The sequence below is a fragment of the Drosophila mauritiana genome, chromosome 3R, assembly GCF_004382145.1.
Source record: "Drosophila mauritiana strain mau12 chromosome 3R, ASM438214v1, whole genome shotgun sequence".
Lineage (NCBI taxonomy): Eukaryota > Metazoa > Arthropoda > Insecta > Diptera > Drosophilidae > Drosophila > Drosophila mauritiana.
In genome coordinates this window covers 7,603,899-7,625,184 of record NC_046670.1, presented here as the reverse complement: position 1 = coordinate 7,625,184, position 21,286 = coordinate 7,603,899, and the positions used below count along the sequence as shown (strand labels likewise).

At 41.8% G+C, this 21,286-nt stretch overlaps 6 protein-coding genes across 6 annotated transcripts in view; 2 read left to right on the top strand and 4 right to left on the bottom strand.

The window, feature by feature from the left end:
* Positions 1-566: 566 nt before the first annotated feature.
* LOC117142550 (chromatin-remodeling ATPase INO80) overlaps positions 567-21,286 on the bottom strand; it is a 33,768-nt gene continuing 13,048 nt past the window's right edge. The window contains exons 9-14 of the mRNA XM_033306600.1: positions 16,130-16,288; positions 15,506-15,608; positions 15,354-15,436; positions 12,750-13,053; positions 2,365-2,628; positions 567-878 (exon numbers count right to left, since the gene is read on the bottom strand). Coding sequence (XP_033162491.1) covers positions 628-878; positions 2,365-2,628; positions 12,750-13,053; positions 15,354-15,436; positions 15,506-15,608; positions 16,130-16,288 — 1,164 coding nt within the window. The 3' untranslated portion in view covers positions 567-627. The remainder of the gene's footprint in view (positions 879-2,364; positions 2,629-12,749; positions 13,054-15,353; positions 15,437-15,505; positions 15,609-16,129; positions 16,289-21,286) is intronic.
* LOC117142558 lies at positions 5,091-6,091 on the bottom strand. Its single transcript, XM_033306608.1, has one exon. The coding sequence runs from the start codon at positions 5,954-5,956 to the stop codon at positions 5,195-5,197; it is 762 nt and encodes a 253-aa protein (XP_033162499.1). The 5' UTR covers positions 5,957-6,091; the 3' UTR covers positions 5,091-5,194.
* Positions 6,366-7,342, bottom strand: LOC117142557. The gene has a single exon (XM_033306607.1). It carries the CDS (start codon positions 7,266-7,268, stop codon positions 6,444-6,446), a length of 825 nt encoding a protein of 274 aa, XP_033162498.1. The 5' UTR covers positions 7,269-7,342; the 3' UTR covers positions 6,366-6,443.
* On the bottom strand, positions 7,481-8,545 carry LOC117142559. The gene is made up of 2 exons (XM_033306609.1): positions 8,106-8,545; positions 7,481-8,039 (listed from the first exon to the last, which is right to left on the bottom strand). The coding sequence occupies exons 1-2, from the start codon at positions 8,327-8,329 to the stop codon at positions 7,547-7,549; spliced, it is 717 nt and encodes a 238-aa protein (XP_033162500.1). The 5' UTR covers positions 8,330-8,545; the 3' UTR covers positions 7,481-7,546.
* LOC117142555 (putative serine protease K12H4.7) lies at positions 17,115-18,802 on the top strand. Its single transcript, XM_033306605.1, has 6 exons — positions 17,115-17,242; positions 17,298-17,500; positions 17,561-18,022; positions 18,080-18,231; positions 18,289-18,561; positions 18,620-18,802. The coding sequence occupies exons 1-6, from the start codon at positions 17,240-17,242 to the stop codon at positions 18,727-18,729; spliced, it is 1,203 nt and encodes a 400-aa protein (XP_033162496.1). The 5' UTR covers positions 17,115-17,239; the 3' UTR covers positions 18,730-18,802.
* On the top strand, positions 19,209-21,171 carry LOC117142554 (putative serine protease K12H4.7). Its single transcript, XM_033306603.1, has 7 exons — positions 19,209-19,409; positions 19,489-19,670; positions 19,731-19,966; positions 20,028-20,259; positions 20,320-20,492; positions 20,557-20,847; positions 20,904-21,171. Exons 1-7 carry the CDS (start codon positions 19,209-19,211, stop codon positions 21,008-21,010), a joined length of 1,422 nt encoding a protein of 473 aa, XP_033162494.1. The 3' UTR covers positions 21,011-21,171.

Below are 21,286 nucleotides of genomic sequence, written 5' to 3'. Positions count from 1 at the left end.
CTTGGTCTTCTCCCAGAGTTTTCCCATTTTCCTTAATTTAATTACCAGTTTTATTTGGCTGCGTATGCTCGACTGTTGCGCTAATTTCGACGCGTCGGCGGTGTTGATTACAACTAAAATTTGTTTGACTCGAAACAAACTTTTATTACACCTCACATTTGATGGTTTTGTTTCCGCAGTCTGCAATTATTTTGATGGCTGATGCGTGAATACCTTTGTACCACAGTCTTGGCCAACGAACTTGATGCGATCACAAGTCGGGTTAACGCGTCGAGTGTCAACGGAAGCTCTCCAACAGTTTTACAAGTTTATTAATTTATGATTGCAACAGTCATTATTTTTGTACTAATTATTAAAACGATAAAATGCAAATGGTTGCCAAGTGAAAAAAAATGTCTAACATATATATTTCCAAAAAGAATTCGTTTAGTGACCTTTCATTTTGGCTGTATACCGAATTCCAGGATGTTTGCATTCGCAATCTTTTTAAAGAATGAATCCTTAACCATCATGATAATAAGAGCTAAATTGTTTTACTATTGTGAAAAATTAAACAAAATAAATAATTACATTGATCTGTTTTATTATTTTTCACAATTCAAATACAAATTTAACTGTTTTGGGTAACTACTCTGGACCGACGGCACCATGAGATCCCGCTGAAGGACTGGGCGCCCGACTGGTGGCCGGGCTGCTGCCAGGCGGCGTGTCATCCGGACTTCGCCCCAGAGGCACCAGCAATGGACCCATGGGTCGGCGGGCACGCGGAGCTCCGCGGGTTCCACGACTGACTGGTGTGGCGGTTTTGGAGCGAGGTCGTCCTGGTCCGCGTTTGCAGGACACTCCAGGCGATTGTCCGGAGGGGCTTGTTCGATACTCTGCAAAAAGTAAAAGTTGTACATTATTTAGTATTATTATTTTGCCTATACTCCGTGATCTCAACACCATTTATAATTAAACAAATTAAATGTTTAGTAATACAAATGTTGCATCTGCCCTTGAAAACTGCAAAAACTGTACGTTATCAGATTCCATTAGAAGAATGAAAAACGAGCAGATCAAGCTGAACAAAGGATAAGCAACTTTCTTGCTAATTCCACTGGCATTTTCCACCGCACGTTTCATCGCATCCTGGCATTTACTTGTTTGCCCCGGCAATGCATGCAATTGTGGTTTTTTTAATTGTCGAAAGTCCCCCGAAACATTCTGGCCCTTCTCCTTCCACTGGGCAAGTTTAATTTATGCAACGTTGCGTATTTGCCATTGCGATTATGTCTCCATTTTGGGCCAACAGCTACGGAACGTGTTCCAGTCACGTGGAACCCCGCTCCACTCGTCTGGTGTCTGGGACTTTAAGCGGATTTATTCAATTATCATTTGTCGTGCGCCTGAAAATCCAACTGAAAATTGCCACATTGTTGCAGGATTTATCTCCTCTTAAACGAATTTGTTTGACTATAAATTGGGGAAATTTACCATTTCACAGATGCGAATTACTTTGCTGAGTTATGAATCAAATTGGCAACAATCTGTGAGAACCGTAACGTGTTCTTTTAAATGGGTAAGGAAGTAATACTCAAATAAGTTGTCTTTTCCACAAATTTACATGAAAAGTCAGAAAGTAAGAAGTGGAAAAGATAATGCAGGCAGATGTGAATCTCTGAACAAATATTTGGCTTGACTTGCAGCCAACCGAAAGGGGGGAACTTTCAAGAATGCTTTATCTGGATTTAGGTATTTACTTAAAGGGGGCAATATTGAAAATGTTATGTAATGTAAAAACGCCTGGCACTGCGTTAAAATTGTCACGTACCACAAAGTGGAGGCATTATTTCTGCGGGCTGTAATCGAGACATATCCAAAAAAATTGAAAAAAACGAAAGGGGGACGACCGGTAGATCAACCACAAAGCAATATGGAGATAAAACCACCACAAGGGGAGGGGCCTGAGTAACCGAAAATACTTGTTCCGGAAAAGGCAGCGATAAACGTGATTATGACAAGCGATTAGCGACAAGTGACACTCTATTCAACTGAGGGGAAATCCTTGCGGAGTGGTGACTTCTTGAGGAGTGAGAGTTGCGTGTCGGAAGGAAAGTTACTTGCACTGAAAAAATTAGTTCGCAAATAAGTTGATTTAAAAACATGTCTCAATTTATACTTGCTGTATGGTAAATGATGTGTTTTTTAGTAAGATTAGTAACTTAGCTCACGAACATGACATTTTGAACAAGTATATAATTTTCAGATTGCCAAAGCTAGATAGCTTTCCTTCATACAGAACCTACTTTTTGTTTTTCAAATTTATACTCCTGAAGTTTCGCTGAACCTCCTTTAGCACATATTTTCTGCAAGTGTACTTACCATCTTCGTTGAGCGGGACGCCGGCATTGTCGCCACCGCCGCTTACTTCCTGCTGCGGTAAGGGTGAAGACGTTCCCGCCGCCGCTGCCTGCGTCGCCTTGGCCGGTACCGCTGGCGTCGCCGCTTGCGTCGGCGTCAGCACGCGCGGGATCGAGCCGTGTCCGCCGCCGCGCCGCGTGCTGCCCCTCGGACGTCCTCGTCTTGTGCCGCGCGGGTGGTGCCGTCGCCGCATCGGCGAAATGCCGCTCAGGTCACCGAGGAAGTCTGCAAGGAGGAGGGGGAAAATTTATAGTTGACTCGGTATTGATTAATTGCGGTTGGACGAAATCCACAAGCATCTGGCCCAATATATATGTATAACGAAAAACAAACATTAAAATGGGAGTTTCGTTACATTTACCACAATTTTATGGCTCGCAACCCAAATGCCTAATTAATGGGGATGGCCTGGGGTACTTTGACGGCTGTCTGACGGGGATACCTTCTTAGGTTTCCTGGCCATAATTCTTTGCCAGCGCCTAACTATCGATATGTGTGCCATGACCATATTTGCGCATTCAACGTGTTACTTTTTATGCCCCAAAGACAATGGCGGAGTGGCAGCAACAAACAAGTTCAACTTTTATCGTGGCCAAGACTCCGCCGAAATGCCAAGGGAAAAATATGCGGAGTGCAATATTTCCATATTATAATTCTTAACCCGCCAGTACACGTAACAGAAAACCACAATATGTTCAGTACCACAATATAAGTTTAAAAGTTTATGATACAATTCATTAGCAATATCCATATTGCACAAAAAAACTAAAAGGATCGTCTGCTGTTAGAACGTGTAGTTATGGCCAACATATTTAACTTAAAAAGGATTTGTCTAGGGTTAAACTTAAATATTTCGCTGGTTATATGCCAGCGACTTAGACGGCTAACTGTAAGTTGTATAAATAAAACAGAGACAACAAATAAATAAACAACGAAGACAGGCTCAAAAAAGTTGCGATCAGCGGGCAGACAACAATTTTGTTGTTCCACTGGTTCTATTTCCCCAGTTGTCTGTTGTTCGCAACGAGTGTATCTGTATCTTGTCTGGTGTTTGGCGACAATACCCGGCGCTCCGCTATTTCGGTATGCAACGCACAGATGGCGGCAGCATCATCATAGGCGATCCGATGATCATCACTCCATGATCGACATTATTGTCTAGTCGGTGCAGTGATCATCGCCATCGACAGTCGCCAGAGGAATTGTCTACAAGATTGTGGCCATGTCCCCAGCTCATCAAGCGGTTTAAGCCGAAAGAGAGAGGGCCAAAAGCAGTCTGGCTCCTTTGGTGATAGGGTTTACTTTTACTGTTACAACGAGAACGAGACCAACTCGAACGGCAATGCAATATTATTGAACTGAACTTTGGATTTTAGCCATAAGTTTTATCAATAAAATTCAATCCAAGGCAATTCACACAGCCCAGAAGAGGTTTTCCTCGCCTATTTCATTTTTTTTTTGGCAGTTCGTTCTTGGCTTGTTGCTGCTTTTTGGCATGTATTTCGGTCAAACGTCGTGGCATTGCAGCAAAACATCAAAAAACATCCAACAAAGTTTCGCTTTTTAGCATAATTCAGCTGTCAACCAGGGGCAAGGGAAAACGGCTGGAAAATACCGGGCAAAATGGAAATGTTGAGCGTGATGGATTAAGTCTAGCTTGGGTTAAGTCTGATGATTAGCGAGTGACAGTTGAATCGGTTGGATAACAAATGGTTTGAAATGCGAAAAGTACTTGGTAGATGTTAGAAATATATTTAAAATATTATTTTTGCAATTATTAAATCCATTTGTAATAACAAAATTAATACACAAAAATGTTTGAATTATAAAAACATATATTTAAGAATAATAGCACATCAATCACAACGGATATGATATATATTATTATTCCAAACAAACTTCAGCCCATACTATCGATAGTAAGTATTCCGCTCGCTCCAGTTGTATTTATGATTGCAATAAATATGTTCGCTTTTGTTTGATTTGCTGCTGCTTGCTGGTGATATTTGCCTCGTCTGAGCCCTCTTCATATTGCCAATTGACACGAAAGGCCCAAAGAAATAACAACAATGGAATTGCACCAAGCCAAATATGACAAAAAACGAGAGACGGGAAGTAAAAAAATAAAAAAGAAAAGCAGCAGAGAATGAAGCTCGGCAGCAGACGGGGAATAAGAATCCGGCGAGCATAATCGGATTTCACAAATCATTCATTCAATTATCTAATTGATTTGACTGATGATCATTTGTGAACCTTGATCCTAGCTCCCTGGGCCCGGTGCCAAAGTCAATGTGACGCATGTTTGCTACGCCCGATAAGCGAAGTGAATGAAGGGAATCTCGGCTCGAAAGGCCTCACCTTTGACTGTAATGCGCCGGCCATGACTAAGTGGCTCTTGGGATCTTTGGCTCCCTGGCACTTTTTTCCCGGCCACCGGGCTCTCCTCGTCCTTCTCAGATTCGCAGGCTTAGATTACATTTCGCTTTTGTCGCTGTTGTTATTGCCGGCTACTGTAAGCCATAAAAAGTCATATAAATTGCGATTCTTATCTGCGTGAAATTGTTAATTTTTTTACGGATTTGCAAAAGTCCAAGGATCCAGCTGCAGTTAGCTGTTTAGTTGCGATTTAAGTTGGAGGTAAAAGCATATATCAGTATGGAAGATTCATTGTTCTTCAGATATTTTTTTTATTCAAAAAAATATTAACTTTGAAAATATTGAATTTGGAAAACAGATTACACCAAACATAAACTTTAGATCAAAAACATTATGGACGCTATATGCCACGCTATTAGATATAAAAATACTCGTATTCGGGCCGGGACACAGGCTTCGAAAGATATAGCAATCTGATCTGGTGGAGACGCCATCCCTGGGGAGTGAACTTCTTCCTCCGTGGCGGCTTGACATTAAGCACGTCGTAGATATGGTCCGGATGATAGCAATGCGGTGGGAACTGAGGCGTGATCTTTGGTTTCGACAGGCTAAGGATGCGCGGAGTTATCCTGGCTTTGAGAGCAGCCTTGCGGATGGGAAAGCGCAGCTCGGCCCACCATTTGTCCTCGATGTCGGCATTGAAGAAGCAGCAGGGCTTATTAGGGGGCTTAAAAGGTCGTCCTTTGTCATGGAGTGGCGGCTGACCCCAGACAATTATTGGGGAGTAGGGTTGGACCGGATAGATGTACTGATGCTTCGGGGTCATTTTCCGCTCCAGTGGCGTGGCCAACTTGGCGACCTTCTCCTGAAATTCGTCCGGATCGATTGCGCGTGGCTTTCTGGCGCATGGCAAGAACTTGGCAACACAGGGTATGGGCTGTTTGACCGGCACTGGTAGTTCCTTTGGCATGGCTCTGGAGGCTGCCCACTCGTAGAACTCCCTCCACTGCGCCTTCTTCATTGGTCCGGGAATCTGCCATCTGGTAAGGTAGCGCCTCTCCTGGATGAGACGACGTTCGATCGGCTTCGCATTCCGCTCGCACCATTCCACCCAACTCGGTGGCGGCTTAACCACGCTGATTACGCTGGCCTTGGTCTCATCTTGTATCATACTCATGGTGACCCGATTATTGATTTAAAATCACTTAAAATTTAGCAAGGGGTCTAACTGTATCTAAGGCAACAAATCAAATTTTTGTGCTCCAATGGCAACGGTTTTAAATAAAATAGTAGTTCTCAGTCGTTTGATTTATAAAATCATACTGATGACTAAAAAAACGCCTACCTATGCAGCCTTTGAAAATAAAACCGCGCCGTACAGAACCAGTACACGTTTTGGTAATAAATGCCCTCGGTTTTATAAAATATATAAATAAAACGATCAAAATCAAAATGGCAGGAGATTTAATGATTGGAATCTTCCAAATGGTGGGAGATTTAATGCTTCGGGTCTTTACTTGTAAAAAAAATAGTTTACATAGATTTTATAGTTTAAGAAACACACTTCAAACAAAATATAAGGGTCAAATACTTTAATAAATTTATTTCGCGTTGGACAAATATAAAGAGCAGCTTGGAAGCACCCAGGATTGTTAGATGTTACATTAGAAGAATATCGTTTCATTTCTAGAAACCGGCTTGGACAGGTACAACAGTCGGATCTGGTGCAACCGCCAGCCTCGGTGGGTGAACTTCTTTCGTGGTGGCGGCTGAACATCCAGCGGATGCAACACATTTCTATTAATGAGGCAGTGCGGAGTAGGTGGATATACCCGTGGTTTGGCCAGAGACTGGATGCGGGGAGTGATCTTTCCCAAGAGGGCTGCCTGCCGGACAGGAAATCTGAGCTGGGCCCAGAAATCCGCCTTCAGTTCGTCGGTTGGAAAACAGGCGGGAACGTAAGGAGGTTTGAAGGGTCGACCGGGATCGCGATGCGGTGGCTTGCCCCAAGAGATCGCCGGGGAGTACGCTGGCGGTAGGTCAGGCGTGTTATACTTCTCGGTGATCTTTCGGGGCTTTGCCAACATCAACATTCTTTCCCGCAACTCATCCTCGTCCAGCTGGCGCTTTTGCAGGGCACATGGCAAGTATTTGGCCGCACAGAAAGGTTTTGCAGGTCTCTGGAGCTGTGGATTTTTAGGCCCTGCCCGGAAAGCAGCCCAGGCAAGGAAGTGCTTCCAATCCCTAATGGTCATCGGACCATTTTTCTGCCACGGGGTCAACTTTCGGCACTCACGAGGCCGTACACGTTTCACGGGCTTTGAGTTTCGTTCGCACCATGCCGCCCAAGAGGGCGGCGGCCCTTGCACCTTGGGTTTTACGAACAATGTTTCCTGCTCAACAAATTCATGATAGGAGTTTATGGGGGCTATCGATGGCTCAGAAGTCTTTATTTTGCCCAAGTGGGTTCCAAAAGCTTCACTGTTCATTTTAATATTTTTTAAGAATTTTTATGTTTACTCTTTTTAAATTTTGAAAGTATTATCTTACGACTGTCTGGTCGAGGGATAACTCCTTCGAAAGATTTAGGACGCCTACTTTTTATTAATAAGCTATTAAGATTAAGTTTAAGTTATAACTTTGGTCATAACTGGATTTGCATTTAAAATGAAACAATTGCCAGTGTTATCAATCCGATTAATTCTTAACTACAGGTCAATCTACTTTATTTAGTAAGTGATCTGTATCTAAGGAGTAATCTTTTTGGTCAATTTGAGTGACAGCAGCACAGTAAATCGGCCAGAACCCAAGGATTTGGTTTCGAAAGGAACTCAAGTCGCTGCAGATGATGTCGCCACTCCCGCGGCGACATTTTCCGACGTTTGGGCACCTCTTCCTCGTTGTTGGGCACCGAGCAGTGGGATTTCTGTGGATACTGGCGTGGCCGGGCCAGTTCATAGATCTTCTTGCTGGGACGGGCTGTGAGTGCTTTCCGCGACACAGGAAACCGCAGGTTAGACCAAAACTCGTTCTCGAGATCCACGTGCTGGAAGCAGCACGGAACCACTGGCCTTTGTACGGGTCTACCATGTTCCGGACGTGGAGGAGCACTTTGGCCGATGATTTGCGGTCGATAGGGAAACTGTTCCGGTGGCGGCGGAATATACTTTTGGCGCTGCCAGCGTGGCATACTCAGACGATATGGGTTTTCCCTTAGAGGAATAACTTCTGCCACAGAAGGCTTCTCAACAATAGGTTTGCTAAGGGAGGATCGAGTTATGGTTGAGAAAACTACCATCTCAACGATCGATTCTATGGCGTTTTACCTATCTCGCTTCTGCTTTCCACCCTGCAATCTTTCGTTATGGACCATTGTATCTACTTGGTAAGTTTTGTAGAAGTTGGCCCACTCATTTCGGCTCATGGGTCCTGGCTTTTGCCATCTAGTAGGTTCCGGGCGCACGGCGGGAGTGGGTATCGATGACTTGGGTCTCGAGTTTCGATCGCACCACTCCATCGTCGAAGCTCGGAGTTTTTGTGTGGCCGTCATATTTTTTATTTTATTTTACAGATTTTGTCGTATGTCCAAAAAGTTTACTCTTAAATTATTTTTTTTTAAATATTCTGAATTTTGATTTTTTTACAGCTTCCTAGTAGCATCTTGGCTTACATATTATCTGGTTTATTTTTTATTTTTGGGTAGTTAACCAGAATTTTTATATTTCTTACATTTGTAATGCCGATTAGAGAATCTAGGACTACTTAAAAATAAATATTAAGTATTTTTGGCATGCCTGATAAGCGGGATGTAAGTCATTTTGAGATGGGTATTTTTTCCTGTGACATGGAAGACAATAGAATTGTAGATTCGAAAAAAGACATGCCAGAGGCTGAATTTTTCAGGCATTTTCCTCGATTCCGGGGCTCGGCATAGTGATTGAAAAATGCTGAAGATACTTTCAGCTTTTTACTGCCGCGCATTGAAGCCCAAACGGCTCAATCACGAGCCCATGGTTCGATGAAAGCCAGTGGGTCCAGCCAGAGGCATTGAGGCATTGCCCGTGGCGACACGCATTCGAGGTCATAACCCAATTCCTTTCGTGGCCAGCTGGCGATGGTGATGGCCAACTGCAGGCTGCAAGCTGCTAACAGCAGTGGCAACTGTATTCCCCACTTGGAGTCCAAGATCGATGGGGTAGGCTCCTGCAGCCAATTGAAATTCGGTGCGCATCGCAATCGATCGCACTTTTTATCCAATGATTGTCGTATGCCTACAATACCCGTTCTGGCCTTTCTAACGCTGCGTCTGCCTTCTGGCCAGGTTGGTTTTGGTTTCAAGCGGTGGTCTCTGCTGGCCGTGTCGCCCATCTTCATCATTATCTTCGCCAGCGCATTGCATTTGATGAGGTGCAGTCGTGGTCATCATTGTGTTTGTACGCTGTTCACTGCCATTGTCATGATTTGTTGTCGCCACACAGAGATTTCTGTCTGGCTTTGCCACATGAATTTTAAATTAAAGCCCGGTCGGTCGGTGGGCATTTCTCTGGCACTTCCGGGCCGGAACTTTTCAGGGGATTAGCCATAACAAGGACAAGGACTTTGGGGTTCCGTTTCGTTTCGAAAGAGTCATCAATCTGGCGACCGCAAAGTGCTCATAACATGTGTGAAATTGACACCACAGATGCGACTCGAACTAACGGAAACGCCAGCAATTTTACGCTACATTTAGCTAATGACCAAAAACGTGATGGCAGATGGTTCTGCACCAGGACCTCTTCCTGGTGGAGCCCTCTTCTAAAAAATGTATTGTATGTAGTGACTGGGCAACACCCCAAAAGGAATGACTAAAAAAAGGCATGCACCAAAGTGGCGTGAAGTATGTTCTTTTTCGGGATCATTAGGGGTGCGTTATGGACACGAATCGTAATTGAAGGGCACTTATTTTCAGTTTTTCTTTTCAGCCAGCGACTCCTGTCACTAAATAAATTTAACGAAATTCTATTCATCATAGCCCAGTTCACAGTTCACTATTTTAATATTCACTAAACCACTATTTTTTATTATAAATTAAACAAAATGAAACATTCTCAGTACACTAAAATTAAAAATCGTAATCAATTGAAATCTTTTTGTCAAATACACTTAATTGAGATAATCAATCAATCAGAGCATAATTTTGTAAATCACAACTATTCCTTTTTTGTTTGATGTCCAATTAAAAATTCACGCATTTAAATCCAAGCAATGCAAAGCCACCCGATTTAAAGCGAAATTCTTAAGCGGATTCGTTTCGTTTTCACATTGCAAATATGATTAACCAATTTGAGTCAAAACCACTTTAATTTTAGAGCTTCGAGCTTCGAGCCGGCCGGCTGACAAGTGCAATTGGCCAACTGCAATTGGCCACATGAAATGCTGAGCCGGGCTACCACAAATCCGCGGCACGTACTTGCTATGGGCGCTATGGGGGCCAATAAGGTGTAAATTTATGCGCCAAAGTCCGGGCTTTAAGCCAGTTGGGCTGAAATGGAACCATTAGCAAACCGAGCCTATGCAATTGATGGCTGAGTTCTTCAGAATGCTCAGCGAAACGCACATTTTTCGTGTGCCTACGGATGATTGGCATTCGAGAATGCATTACTATTTTATTTATTTTTGTTTTCTTTTTTTTGTTTTTTTGTTTTGTAATTACCAGTGGCTGTGTGAATTTTTGTGGCCAATCAAAGTTTTTGTTCGCAGTTTTGATTTGCTGCTAAGATTCGCAGCGTAATTGTATCTCATGGCTAACTTGTATTCTATGAGATACTTTTTTGCCGCTGTTCCCTGAGAGCTTCGATTTATATACGGGCACTCGTATGTTGAACAAGTGTTTTGGTTTAATTATTTTCATGTCTCACAAGCTCCGCTGACAAAGTGGACAAGGATCTTATGATCTACGCGGGGTTGGGCTAATGAATATTTAATTCGGGTGGAGTAATGGCATCGTTTAGTGTTTCGCCTCAGTTATGCTGCATTATGTTTGGCTCATGTGAAAGTTGCACATTTGGCACGTGTCCCAATTGAATGGCACCAATTAAGAAATTGTTTCACTCCGTGTTACACAAGACAATTAAGTGGGAAAAAGTTGTGCACGCACTAGGAAATTTGAATGATGGCAAGGCAAAAATGTGGTCAATTGCAGCGAAGAAAAAACACTCCTGCTGTATAAAATTAAGCTCTCCCCTGATCCACTTATCGTTTGCACAACAAGAAAATATACATAACTAGACATATTTGCTTTACCTTTTAAGCAGACTACATAACATATGTGTTTCTTTCAGTGTACTTCGCGTCTGGCCATGGAATGCCGTCGAATGCGAAACATCAGGCAAATAATTTAGTTACGCCTGGCTCACAAGAAGTATTTGATTTCAAAGAATTACAACAGTAGAATGTCTAACTCCGGACTCATGACAATTTCCCATTTTGTTCGGCACAGTAGTAAACAGCAAATAAATGTCGGTTTGCATTACGAAATCAAAACAAGGAGAGCAGCCCGCTCGGATTGGCAATTTATGTAGCCACAACACGTGAGCTCATTGATTAAATTAGCTGTGTCTTTTGGCCAAGCCCTGTGCACATAAAAATTATTTATGAGCCGCAATTCGTTGAGTTTTTTCATGTCTTTCTTCGGCTTTCATTGGGTTTTTGTGGCATTTAAATGCTAAGCAAAAAGCGAAGGCTAAACAAAAACCGAACGCCAAGTGACAAGCGAACCAAACATAATCAACTGCGTCGAAAGTAAACTGGATTGCGTTTGTCTGGGAAATCTAAAAGTAGTAATGCCAAAATGGATTTATTCGGAAAGGAAAAGTACTATAGATAGATAGATAGATAGAAAAGTACTATAGATCTATAAAACTAGAAAAATGGGAAGCATTTTTTACAGTCTTTCAGATATTAAATTTCTTGTTAATGTGCTATTCATTTTTCAGAAAATATTTTTCTTTTCTATTCCCACACTCTCCATTGTCCAACTGGCATCACTGTCTCCCAAGAAGGGGAACTGGACAGGAGTCGAACTGGTAGTATTCCACAACACAACAGCCACATCAGGTCGAAATGAAAACGTTATCAAGCGACAGACGCGCTTTTGCAGTAACAAGATGGAACGGGGACATAGGCAAAATTAGCTGCGTTCGCCAGTGAATTTGCAGGCCAATCAGTGAGTGTGCCACAATTTGGCCAACCAAACGGGCAGCAGCAAACTGGTCAAGTCGCAGATGCCATCGGAGCTGTTCCTGCTGGTCACCTTCTCCTTCTCCGCCGGCAACGTGCAACCAGCAACATGCAACTTCGATCTGCTGACGTTGCACTTGTCGCGATTTCACATCATTTTTTTTTTCTGCTGTTACGGCTGCTATACGGTTGCTTTTTGCTCGTTGCCTACTTTTCAACGTCTTGTACTTTCGATTGGTTAATTGTTAAACAAATTTGAAATGTTTCTGCTTTGCAGTCACCTGGCCTCACCCCCTCCACCACCTCCTCTTCTATCGTTCGCGAATGCAAATCGCATGAGCTAACAAGCTGCAATCGTTGCACATCCCACATGCAATTGGCAACTCATAACAACCGACATGCTCTCAGTTAGAGGCAAGTTAAGTTGGTAGACCACATTTTCGCCTGCCTCCATAAGGCTGGCGATTACCAAATAATTTCGGTTATTAATCATTAAAAATGTGATCGTTCCGGAGGAATAACTAGCCGCATGTCGCAAATTATTTAATTCGAGCCAAAGCAATTGTAGATTTAAATGGGATATATGCTACCCACATACCATAATCACAGACATTGTCTGTTTTATGGGCAAGTCAAAGTCGTAAATTCCCAAAAACTTATCGCTAAAAGTTGTTAGAAAATAAAAACAATGTGATTGCAGTATTTAAAACCAATAAAAAAGCTGGGCCCCCAAGAATTCAACTGGTACTTACTCATGGACTCGTTTTGACCCAACATCGTTGGGCTATCGCCATCCACCACCAGAGCCTCATTTTCGGAATCGATTTCCGTCTGCTGGACACAGGTTGCTCCTGGCACATAGGTTTCCTGGCTGAGAGTGGGATGATTGCTGTCCGTGCCAACACTCGAGGCCGATGACGTAATGCCCACGTCAATGAAGTCCTCCTCCGTTTCCAACTTTAGGCGCTTTGCCCCCGAACTGCAACTGGGCACATCGTCATCGGGGTTTTGGGTAGCCGATGTGGCCGCTATGGTGGTGCCACCCATATTTACATCCTAAGACAATAAAAACAATATCATTAAAAAGTTATACCTTAATTCCCAAATGTAACAATCAAATCAATTAGCATTTTAATGGGCAACGGAAATGAGATATATCTGCTGGTCTTTTTTTTTAACAACGGTTGCTTATCGTTCGTATCTTCTAACTGGCCCAAGAACTCTCCCCTTTAGAGCATTTATAATTTATGCCAAGTTATCTCGCACCCCCTCTCCCTGGTGTATGGCATTAAAGTCATTCATGCCAAACTTGAACAAAACTAAGACTTGCGTTCTGGGCTGGTCAAGCGGAGGGATAGTGTTAAAAATGGGACGTATTCGGGCGGCGAGGTGGGCCTGTGGTAATTGCCATGCTTGAGGAAATTGTTCGGAAGTAGGGTAAAGAGTTTTGCATACATTTCGCCCAGATTTTGATAGTCAATTGCTGGGAAAACAGTAGCAATTTTCTTACATGCACTCAGCTGCTTTGTAAATCGCTCAAAAATTAATGATATTCATTGTTAAAGTTTAGGGCGAAATGGGGAAAAAGTTGTGGGAGAAGTCACTTTTAAAAAGAAGGTTCTGGGCAAAATAATTGAAAAGTTAAATTATAATAATTATGGATAAAGTAACTCATTTACCCATTGCGAATGGCTAAACGACTTTCCATAACAAGAAATAGACAATATAATTGTATAGCACGCAATATAGTGATCTGGGTTTTTTACTTGAGTATCATGAAAAATAAATTCATTGCACTCATTCATTAAAATCCAATCCAGTTCTCAATTTGATAATTTGAATTGCTCTACCAATAAAACTAACCCGCTCGAAAAGTACTCAAATGATATATCATTATATCTGTAACGAAAATAAACCGTTTCTATAATAAACAACAGCGACACAAATCTCGCAGAGCAGAATCGGTTCCAATTGAATGCCTCCCTCCAATCGAATGGCCCAAAGGAAGGAAGACGATGGCTGCACTTAACCTGAAAACATGAAAAGTACCATACGCGCATTGGAAACTTGAACTTCCGACCGTAAATGAATTGACAATCCGAAGGCGAAGGGGTTGGCATATGACTGCGTGCCACAATAACATTGTGTCGGCTGGTGGCATATGAACTTGAGTGGAGTACGACTACCCGACCGACTACTAAGCTAAAAGGAGGCACAACACCAGCCAGTGCTCGTAGAACCAAAAACGGCGAGAAGCCACCAAGACGAAGACCCAGACCCAAAGGCAGAAGAAGCAACGGCTGCAGCACCAGACCATAATCAGTGTTCCATTGAACGCACAAAATCATTTAGCGAAACCAACAAAAACAAAATACAAAGAAGAGTCAGGGCCCGAGTTTGGAGGTGGTTGGTAGTAGTAGAGCCTGCACCCCAAACCAAACCAAACTGAACCAATCCGATCCGATCCCAAACCAAACCAAAGCGGACCAAAAAGCACTTGAAACTGTTTTTTAAAAGAGTCTCCGGGAGACAGCGCTGCGATTCCAAGTAGGGTAAAAGCAAAGTGTGTTTGCTTTGGAGAGCAAGTATGAAGTATCTGGTAGGGAGTTCGAGTACACTGGAAAAAAATTAATAGTTAGATACTAAGCCTTACTTATAAGCACTCTATTTGAAAACTGTAAGAGTATTTATGCAATTACTTCGAAGACGGCAGAGTTAATTTTAAAAAAAAACTTTCAAATGGAGTTCCAAATAGTTGAAAACAAAATATCTTTTCAGTACACAACTATCCATTAACTATTCATTAACAACAGGTTGGATAAAACTTTAGTATTAGCAAGTATTACTTCATTAATGACCCATTTGTTTCTTAATGTGCACCGCACTTGGATGAATGAATATAGTCGGCTGGAAGTGCTAGTGGCTCATGGGCCATGGAGTAGGTTCAAAGCACGCTATGAAGCAGACCAAGACCAGCCAAGACGATGAGTTGAGTTTTGTAGCAAATTGAATTGTCTTTGTTGCTGTTTCTGCAACGTGTGAGTGTGTGTATGGGTGTGCTGTGATGTTGCATGAATCACGTGACCATGACCACCAATGCAACCCATAGGCCAAGAACAACTGAGCCGGGCTTCGCCTCGCTTTTGCTCTCTGTATATGGTAGACGCACTCGCAATTTGAACCTCACTCAAAAGATCATTTACTTTCATTAGGAAGCGCAGTGGAAACTTGTCGTGTAGCAAGTGCAAACTTGGTCTAATAAACGGCCATTAGGCAGTCAGCCTGGATCATGCATGAAACGGCCGACAGATCGTTTCGTACTAACAAGATTTTGTATTGGGGCTAGTCGTTCTCACCTTATGGGGATGTCGTCTCTTTCGTTCGCTTTGAGTAGCCGGTGGAATTGGTGAAGAAGACTGCAGTTTGGCCTCCTGGCGATCTGATGTCAATGGAATAAATAAATATTAATTGGTTTCAAATACAGCACTTTTATCTTCAATCTACTCACATTTCATTTCAATTTCCTCGTCATCCAATAGCAATGAAACCACTTCCTTGGGCTTGAGTGTGTCGGGTTTGAAATTGCCGCCACTTATGACCATGCGTTGTATCTGAAGTTCGGGGGAGAAAATACCAATATTTGATTGAATAAAATTAGACATTCAAGGCAGGAAATGAAACGAAACTCGTACAAGAGCAGGGATAGCGCCAAAGGGTAACCTAACTTCCTAGACTATTTACTTGTCGGCTCAAAATACTTTCATATGGTAATCAAGGCATTATTGTTGCTCGTTTCGTAATTTAGCCAATAAATGCACAGGAAAACGAAGATGTGCTCGATCTTATGAGGAAGCCAGGAGGCGTAACCGAGATGTCGCCTACCCAATTGTATAATTAATTTCCGGTGTTGGTTTACCAGCCCCAACCATTTAAATCCCATTTACAAGTGCTCGTGTTTCGCATTGAGCACTTTTTCAAAATCCCAAAGGCGCAACAATGCCTTCGGTTTTTAGGAGGGTTTTTATTCCCAACAAAGCACGTGCCTAATATGCGATGCAACAAAAGAAAAACAGAGCACTTGAAGAGTCTTGCGGTTTGGTTTCGTAGGGTTTCCTGTCCCCCGATCACTCACCTCGCTTTTTTCTCGGGCCCTCTGCAGAATCCGCTCCTCTATGGTTCCCTTGCAAATCAGTCGGTAGACGGTCACCTGTTTCGTTTGGCCCAATCGATGAGCCCGATCCATGGCCTGTTGATCGACAGTGGGATTCCAGTCCGAGTCGTAGAAGATGACCTGCGATAAAGAGAAAATATATTGGATATAGATTTGAGATTTGATATAGAAAAGAACCTAATGTGATTTAAAGAACCGAGCTGAACAAGCATATTTCTATACTTAAAGAGCTCTTTCGAATTAGTATGCAAATAGTTGCTGCACACGCACATCCTTTCGCCATTCTTTTGATGATTTCGAGCCTGCATATTTGATTGGTTCTGCCTCGAATTCGGCTAGTCTATGAACCACTTTGTAGTGTCACGAATTTTTCGCTTTTCCGGTCTATTATCTGAACTAGGAAAACCGCCGGCACCGGTGTTAACCCTTCAATGCCCCTGTTGAGTCGCACTTGGTACGTGTTTGGTGTGCAAGTGTTCAGTAATTCTCAAGGGTTGTCTTAGGGGAGTGGAGTTTCCGGCTGAGAGATGGGACTAATTAAAATCGAACTGCTCCAGGGATTTCCTTTTTATTTGGAACACGTGTTGAGCCCTATTCAGAAATCTAAGACGGAAGTGGCCCATTGAGAAATCTGTCTATTAAATGGAATAAATGATCAATATAGCGCGGGAATTCCGCCATTAGGAAAATTTGTGAAGCAGAGGCTTTCTATTTTGCATAATAATGCAAATTAAATTCTTATACGGAAATACATTTGGGATATATACATTTCTAATAAATTAATATATTTCTTGTAATGGGTATGTGAAAAAATGTTACAAACAATATCTATCGTCAACCGATACTCTTCGCACAATTGATTAGTTGCACTTTAAATCTCACTGTAACTTTATAAAAATAAAATAAAACTTCACAACCAGTTTAGTAGTAGCAGAAATGTGTAAGCGCATTTTAATTTTGTTTCATATAAGTGCTCTTGTTATTGGAATTCGATCCGACAAGGAAACTATTGAGTTTAGATGGATTGAGCAGAAATTGGATCATTTTCATAAGAACCCCAGAACATTTAAAATGGTATCAAAAATATTGCATATAGTTTATAAAGTCTAAAACCACTTACACTTCTCAGAGATATATGGTCAAGGAAGATTATTTCAAGCCAAATGGCACAATATTTTTCTTTATTGGTGGGGAGGGAACAATTTTATCGCCTACTACAAATGTTTCTAACATTATGTTGAGCAAGAGTTTTATGCACGACTTGGCCAAAAAGTATGGAGGATATCTGGTGCACAGTGAACATCGTTACTATGGAGAAAGTAAGGCGACAAAGTGCGTTTTCAACCATAATAACAAATTAAAATGATAAATAACGAAAATTGTCTTTTCTAGAGATCTCAGCTTAAAGTCCCTAAAATACCTCACAGTTCCTCAGGCAATGGCAGATGTGGCACAACTAATTCGATTTTTTAAATCAAATACCACTTATTTTGGCCAGTCCAAGGTATTTCTTGTGGGAGGATCGTATTCAGGTTTTATGGTGCCCTGGTTTGCCAAACTCTATCCTGACTTGATTGATTTGGGCTGGGGTTCCAGTGCCCCGTTTCAGTTTAAAATTGAACTAAAAGAATTCTATACAGAAGTTTTTAAGATTGTTCAACAAATTGGTGGTAAAAAGTGCCATGATCAGATCATATATGGTTTCGAAACTCTTCGAGAAGCCATTAAAAAAGATAAAACTTCAAAGCTTGTGGAAATGAATATTTGCGGATTTGACCATGTCAATAATCTTTATGTTACTAATTTATTTGAAAGATTAACAAAAGTCATTGGTTCTCTGGTGCAATACGAAAAGTAAGTAAATTGATGGTAAATGAATAATTAAGTGAATAATGAATTTCTTTGCGATAGTGAAACCAATATTCAAAGAGCCTGCAATGAGATTTCGGAAACCTCTTTTACTTCCTACCTCAGAAATAAACTTAATGGAAATTCGACAAAGTGCTACGACTCAGTTTCCAGTTTAACGCCTTTGCGGGATGTTCGATTAATCACAGATTCATGTACGTAGATTTCAAAACATCATAAAATCTTGCACAAAAGTCTTTTTTTTTTTTTAGCACGCCTTTGGTTGTACCAATGTTGTACTCAGCTTGGAAACTTTCAGACTTCTGAATACGTTCCACTTGATTTTTGGCTAGACATGTGTGCTGATGTTTTTGGATACAAGTTTTCCTACTGTTACATAAATAAAAAGGTGAAAAACACTGATCATAACTTTAGGGACTTGGACAGCAGTGAAAAGATGCAGCGCATCTTCTTAACCCAGCCAGAAATTGACGCTTGGTCAGCTACTAAGGTGAGAAAACACAATAGGACTTATATTTTAAAAGGTAAGCTGACATTGATTTATTAATCTCAAAAATGACTAAACCTTCTTAATAACTTAAGGGGCCACTCACTGCGAGGATCTACAGCCATCAGCAGTGAATGTAAACCCATCCATAAAAACCCTGTTGATGGACATCGATTTCGAAGTGCAAAAATTACAAAATGATTAACCACATTAAATTGTATTATTCCATTTACAAAAAGCTGTAGTGCAGTACTGCATAATATAATTAAAATATATAATTTTACACTAAAACAGATTGGTGTACTCAATGAAAGCATTGAAAGACTCTTTAAAAGTGTATAATCATTAGATGGTAGTTAGTAATTGTAGTACACCTTGTATAACCCTTATCGGTTAACTCTATTGCCTACATTTCAAGTACCCTCAAATTGAGTGAGTGAAACCCAATGATTGATAATCGAAACAGTCGACGCGAATACCATTGTACTCGATAAGACGCCGCATGGCGTTGGAGCACAAAATGCCAACAATCTATTTGGCCCAGTTGACAATATTATTTACTGGCTTAAAAACCACTAATTAAATACTGCGTTGGCGATAAGATTTGCCTTTTTAGCTAAGGCAATGGAATTAGTTGGCGCATAAGCTGCTAAACGTTGATCAGTCCTACTTTAAAGCTCGACGATGAAACTTTGGCTAGGCATTTCTTTGGCTCTTTTGGCCCTTGGCCAAACCCATGGTAGTATATTTGAGAAGACTTTCAAAAGGATCCACGAGGAGCCACCACTGCCAACCATTCAGAATCGAGCTGATGTAGTTCAAACCCTTTGGATTGAACAGAAACTGGATCACTTCGACGCCGCAGAAACCCGCACATGGCAAATGGTATATTGCATAATTTAGATTGATTCTTATTTTAGAGGTTTTCTTGGACATGTACACTGTTTGTATTAATCTCTTTCAGCGCTATATGCTCAACGATGCACTGTACAAGTCTGGAGCACCACTTTTTATTTATCTTGGCGGAGAATGGGAGATCTCATCGGGCAGGATAACCGGTGGTCACCTATACGACATGGCCAAGGAGCACAATGCTCTTTTGGCCTACACAGAGCATCGCTACTATGGCCAAAGCAAGCCCCTGCCGTAAGTGATTCTAAAAAGAATTGGGTGCTTCTAAAGAAACTATTTTCCATACCTTTAAAGTGATCTATCGAATGAAAACATCAAATACTTGAGTGTGAATCAGTCCCTGGCCGATCTGGCTCATTTCATTAACACCATCAAGCAAAACCATGAAGGTCTGTCCGAGTCCAAGGTCATTATTGTTGGAGGTTCCTACTCCGCCACAATGGTCACCTGGTTCAAGAAGCTCTATCCCGATCTGGTGGCTGGAGGTTGGGCTTCCAGTGCTCCGCTCTTTGCCAAGGTCAACTTTGTGGGTGAGTTTGGCAGTTGCAACGGCCCTTTGGTGGCATACAAAATAAATCATACTTTCAACAGAGTACAAGGAAGTCACTGGCCAATCCATCGAACAAATGGGTGGATCTGCCTGCTACAAGCGAATTGAAAACGGCATTGCCGAAATGGAGACAATGATAGCCACCAAACGAGGTGCAGAGGTCAAGGCCCTGCTCAAGTTGTGCGAACCCTTTGATGTCTACAGCGATCTGGATGTTTGGACTTTGTTCAGCGAGATTTCCGATATTTTTGCGGGCGTGGTGCAGACTCACAAGTTCGTATAATAGCCGGAACGGTATTTGGGTTAGATAACAAACTAATATTCTACTTCCAGTGCTGGCCAAATTGAGGGTGTTTGCGAAAAGATAATGGCGGGTTCGAATGATCTTATTGGCGTTGCTGGATATTTGTTGGATGTATTCGAGGAAAGCGGTGGCAAGTGCTACGATCTTAGTTATGATGCAATTACTGCATTGCTCCTGGACACTAATTACAATGGCAACATTAGTAAGTTCGCAATTGGTAGGTTTGCAAAGCAAAATATTCAATAGCTGCTTCTGAATAATTTCAGTGCGTCAGTGGATCTTCCAGACCTGCAATGAGTATGGCTGGTATCAGACATCTGGTTCTAGAGCCCAGCCATTTGGTACCAAATTCCCTGTTACCTATTATACCACCATGTGTGCCGATTTATATGGCTCAGAGTACAGCAACGAGTTCATTAGCAACCAAGTGAGCATCACCAATCAGTTCTTTGGTGGATTGTCTCCCAATGTGGAAAACGTCTACCTCACCCATGGGCAATTGGATCCCTGGAGGGCGATGGGAATTCAGGACGAAACTCAGGCCACTATTATTCCAGGTGATTAGATGGGACTACATCATCGAATTTACTTTACTTTTTCTGTGACTTTATAGAGCATGCCCACTGCAAGGACTTCAATTCGATCAGCTCGAGTGACACTGCTGAAATGAGAGCTTCCAAAGAGCGTATTGCCGAACTGGTCCGCGAATGGGTTAAGTAATCGTAGATAAGGTCACACCGAATGGAAAACCACAAATAAAATTCTGCGGATTTTACTTATAAACAAACCGATAAACATCTTCGTTTTAAAATTTAATAATGTTTATCTTTATCTAAATAAAACTATATGTCAACGAATCCGGTAAACTGACTAAACAGTAATAAATTATAAAAGTTTTGATTTATAAACAAAATCTAAAGATCGGCAAATCTCATAGATTAGGTAATAATGTCACGGCAGTGATTTTGATTTGCCGACAATAAATTGGAATTTCCG

Coding starts and splice junctions, on each gene's coding strand:
- LOC117142558 (XM_033306608.1), bottom strand. CDS start 5,956: ATGAGTATGATACAAGATGAGACCAAGGCCAGCGTAATCAGCGTGGTT.
- LOC117142557 (XM_033306607.1), bottom strand. CDS start 7,268: ATGAACAGTGAAGCTTTTGGAACCCACTTGGGCAAAATAAAGACTTCT.
- LOC117142559 (XM_033306609.1), bottom strand. CDS start 8,329: ATGACGGCCACACAAAAACTCCGAGCTTCGACGATGGAGTGGTGCGAT. Junction 8,040..8,105: donor GGAAAGCAGAAGCGAGATAG/GTAAAACGCCAT, acceptor ATCCTCCCTTAG/CAAACCTATTGTTGAGAAGC.
- LOC117142555 (XM_033306605.1), top strand. Junction 18,023..18,079: donor TCTCTGGTGCAATACGAAAA/GTAAGTAAATTG, acceptor TCTTTGCGATAG/TGAAACCAATATTCAAAGAG. Junction 18,562..18,619: donor TAGGACTTATATTTTAAAAG/GTAAGCTGACAT, acceptor TAATAACTTAAG/GGGCCACTCACTGCGAGGAT.
- LOC117142554 (XM_033306603.1), top strand. CDS start 19,209: ATGAAACTTTGGCTAGGCATTTCTTTGGCTCTTTTGGCCCTTGGCCAA. Junction 19,410..19,488: donor AAACCCGCACATGGCAAATG/GTATATTGCATA, acceptor AATCTCTTTCAG/CGCTATATGCTCAACGATGC. Junction 20,848..20,903: donor TCAGGCCACTATTATTCCAG/GTGATTAGATGG, acceptor GTGACTTTATAG/AGCATGCCCACTGCAAGGAC.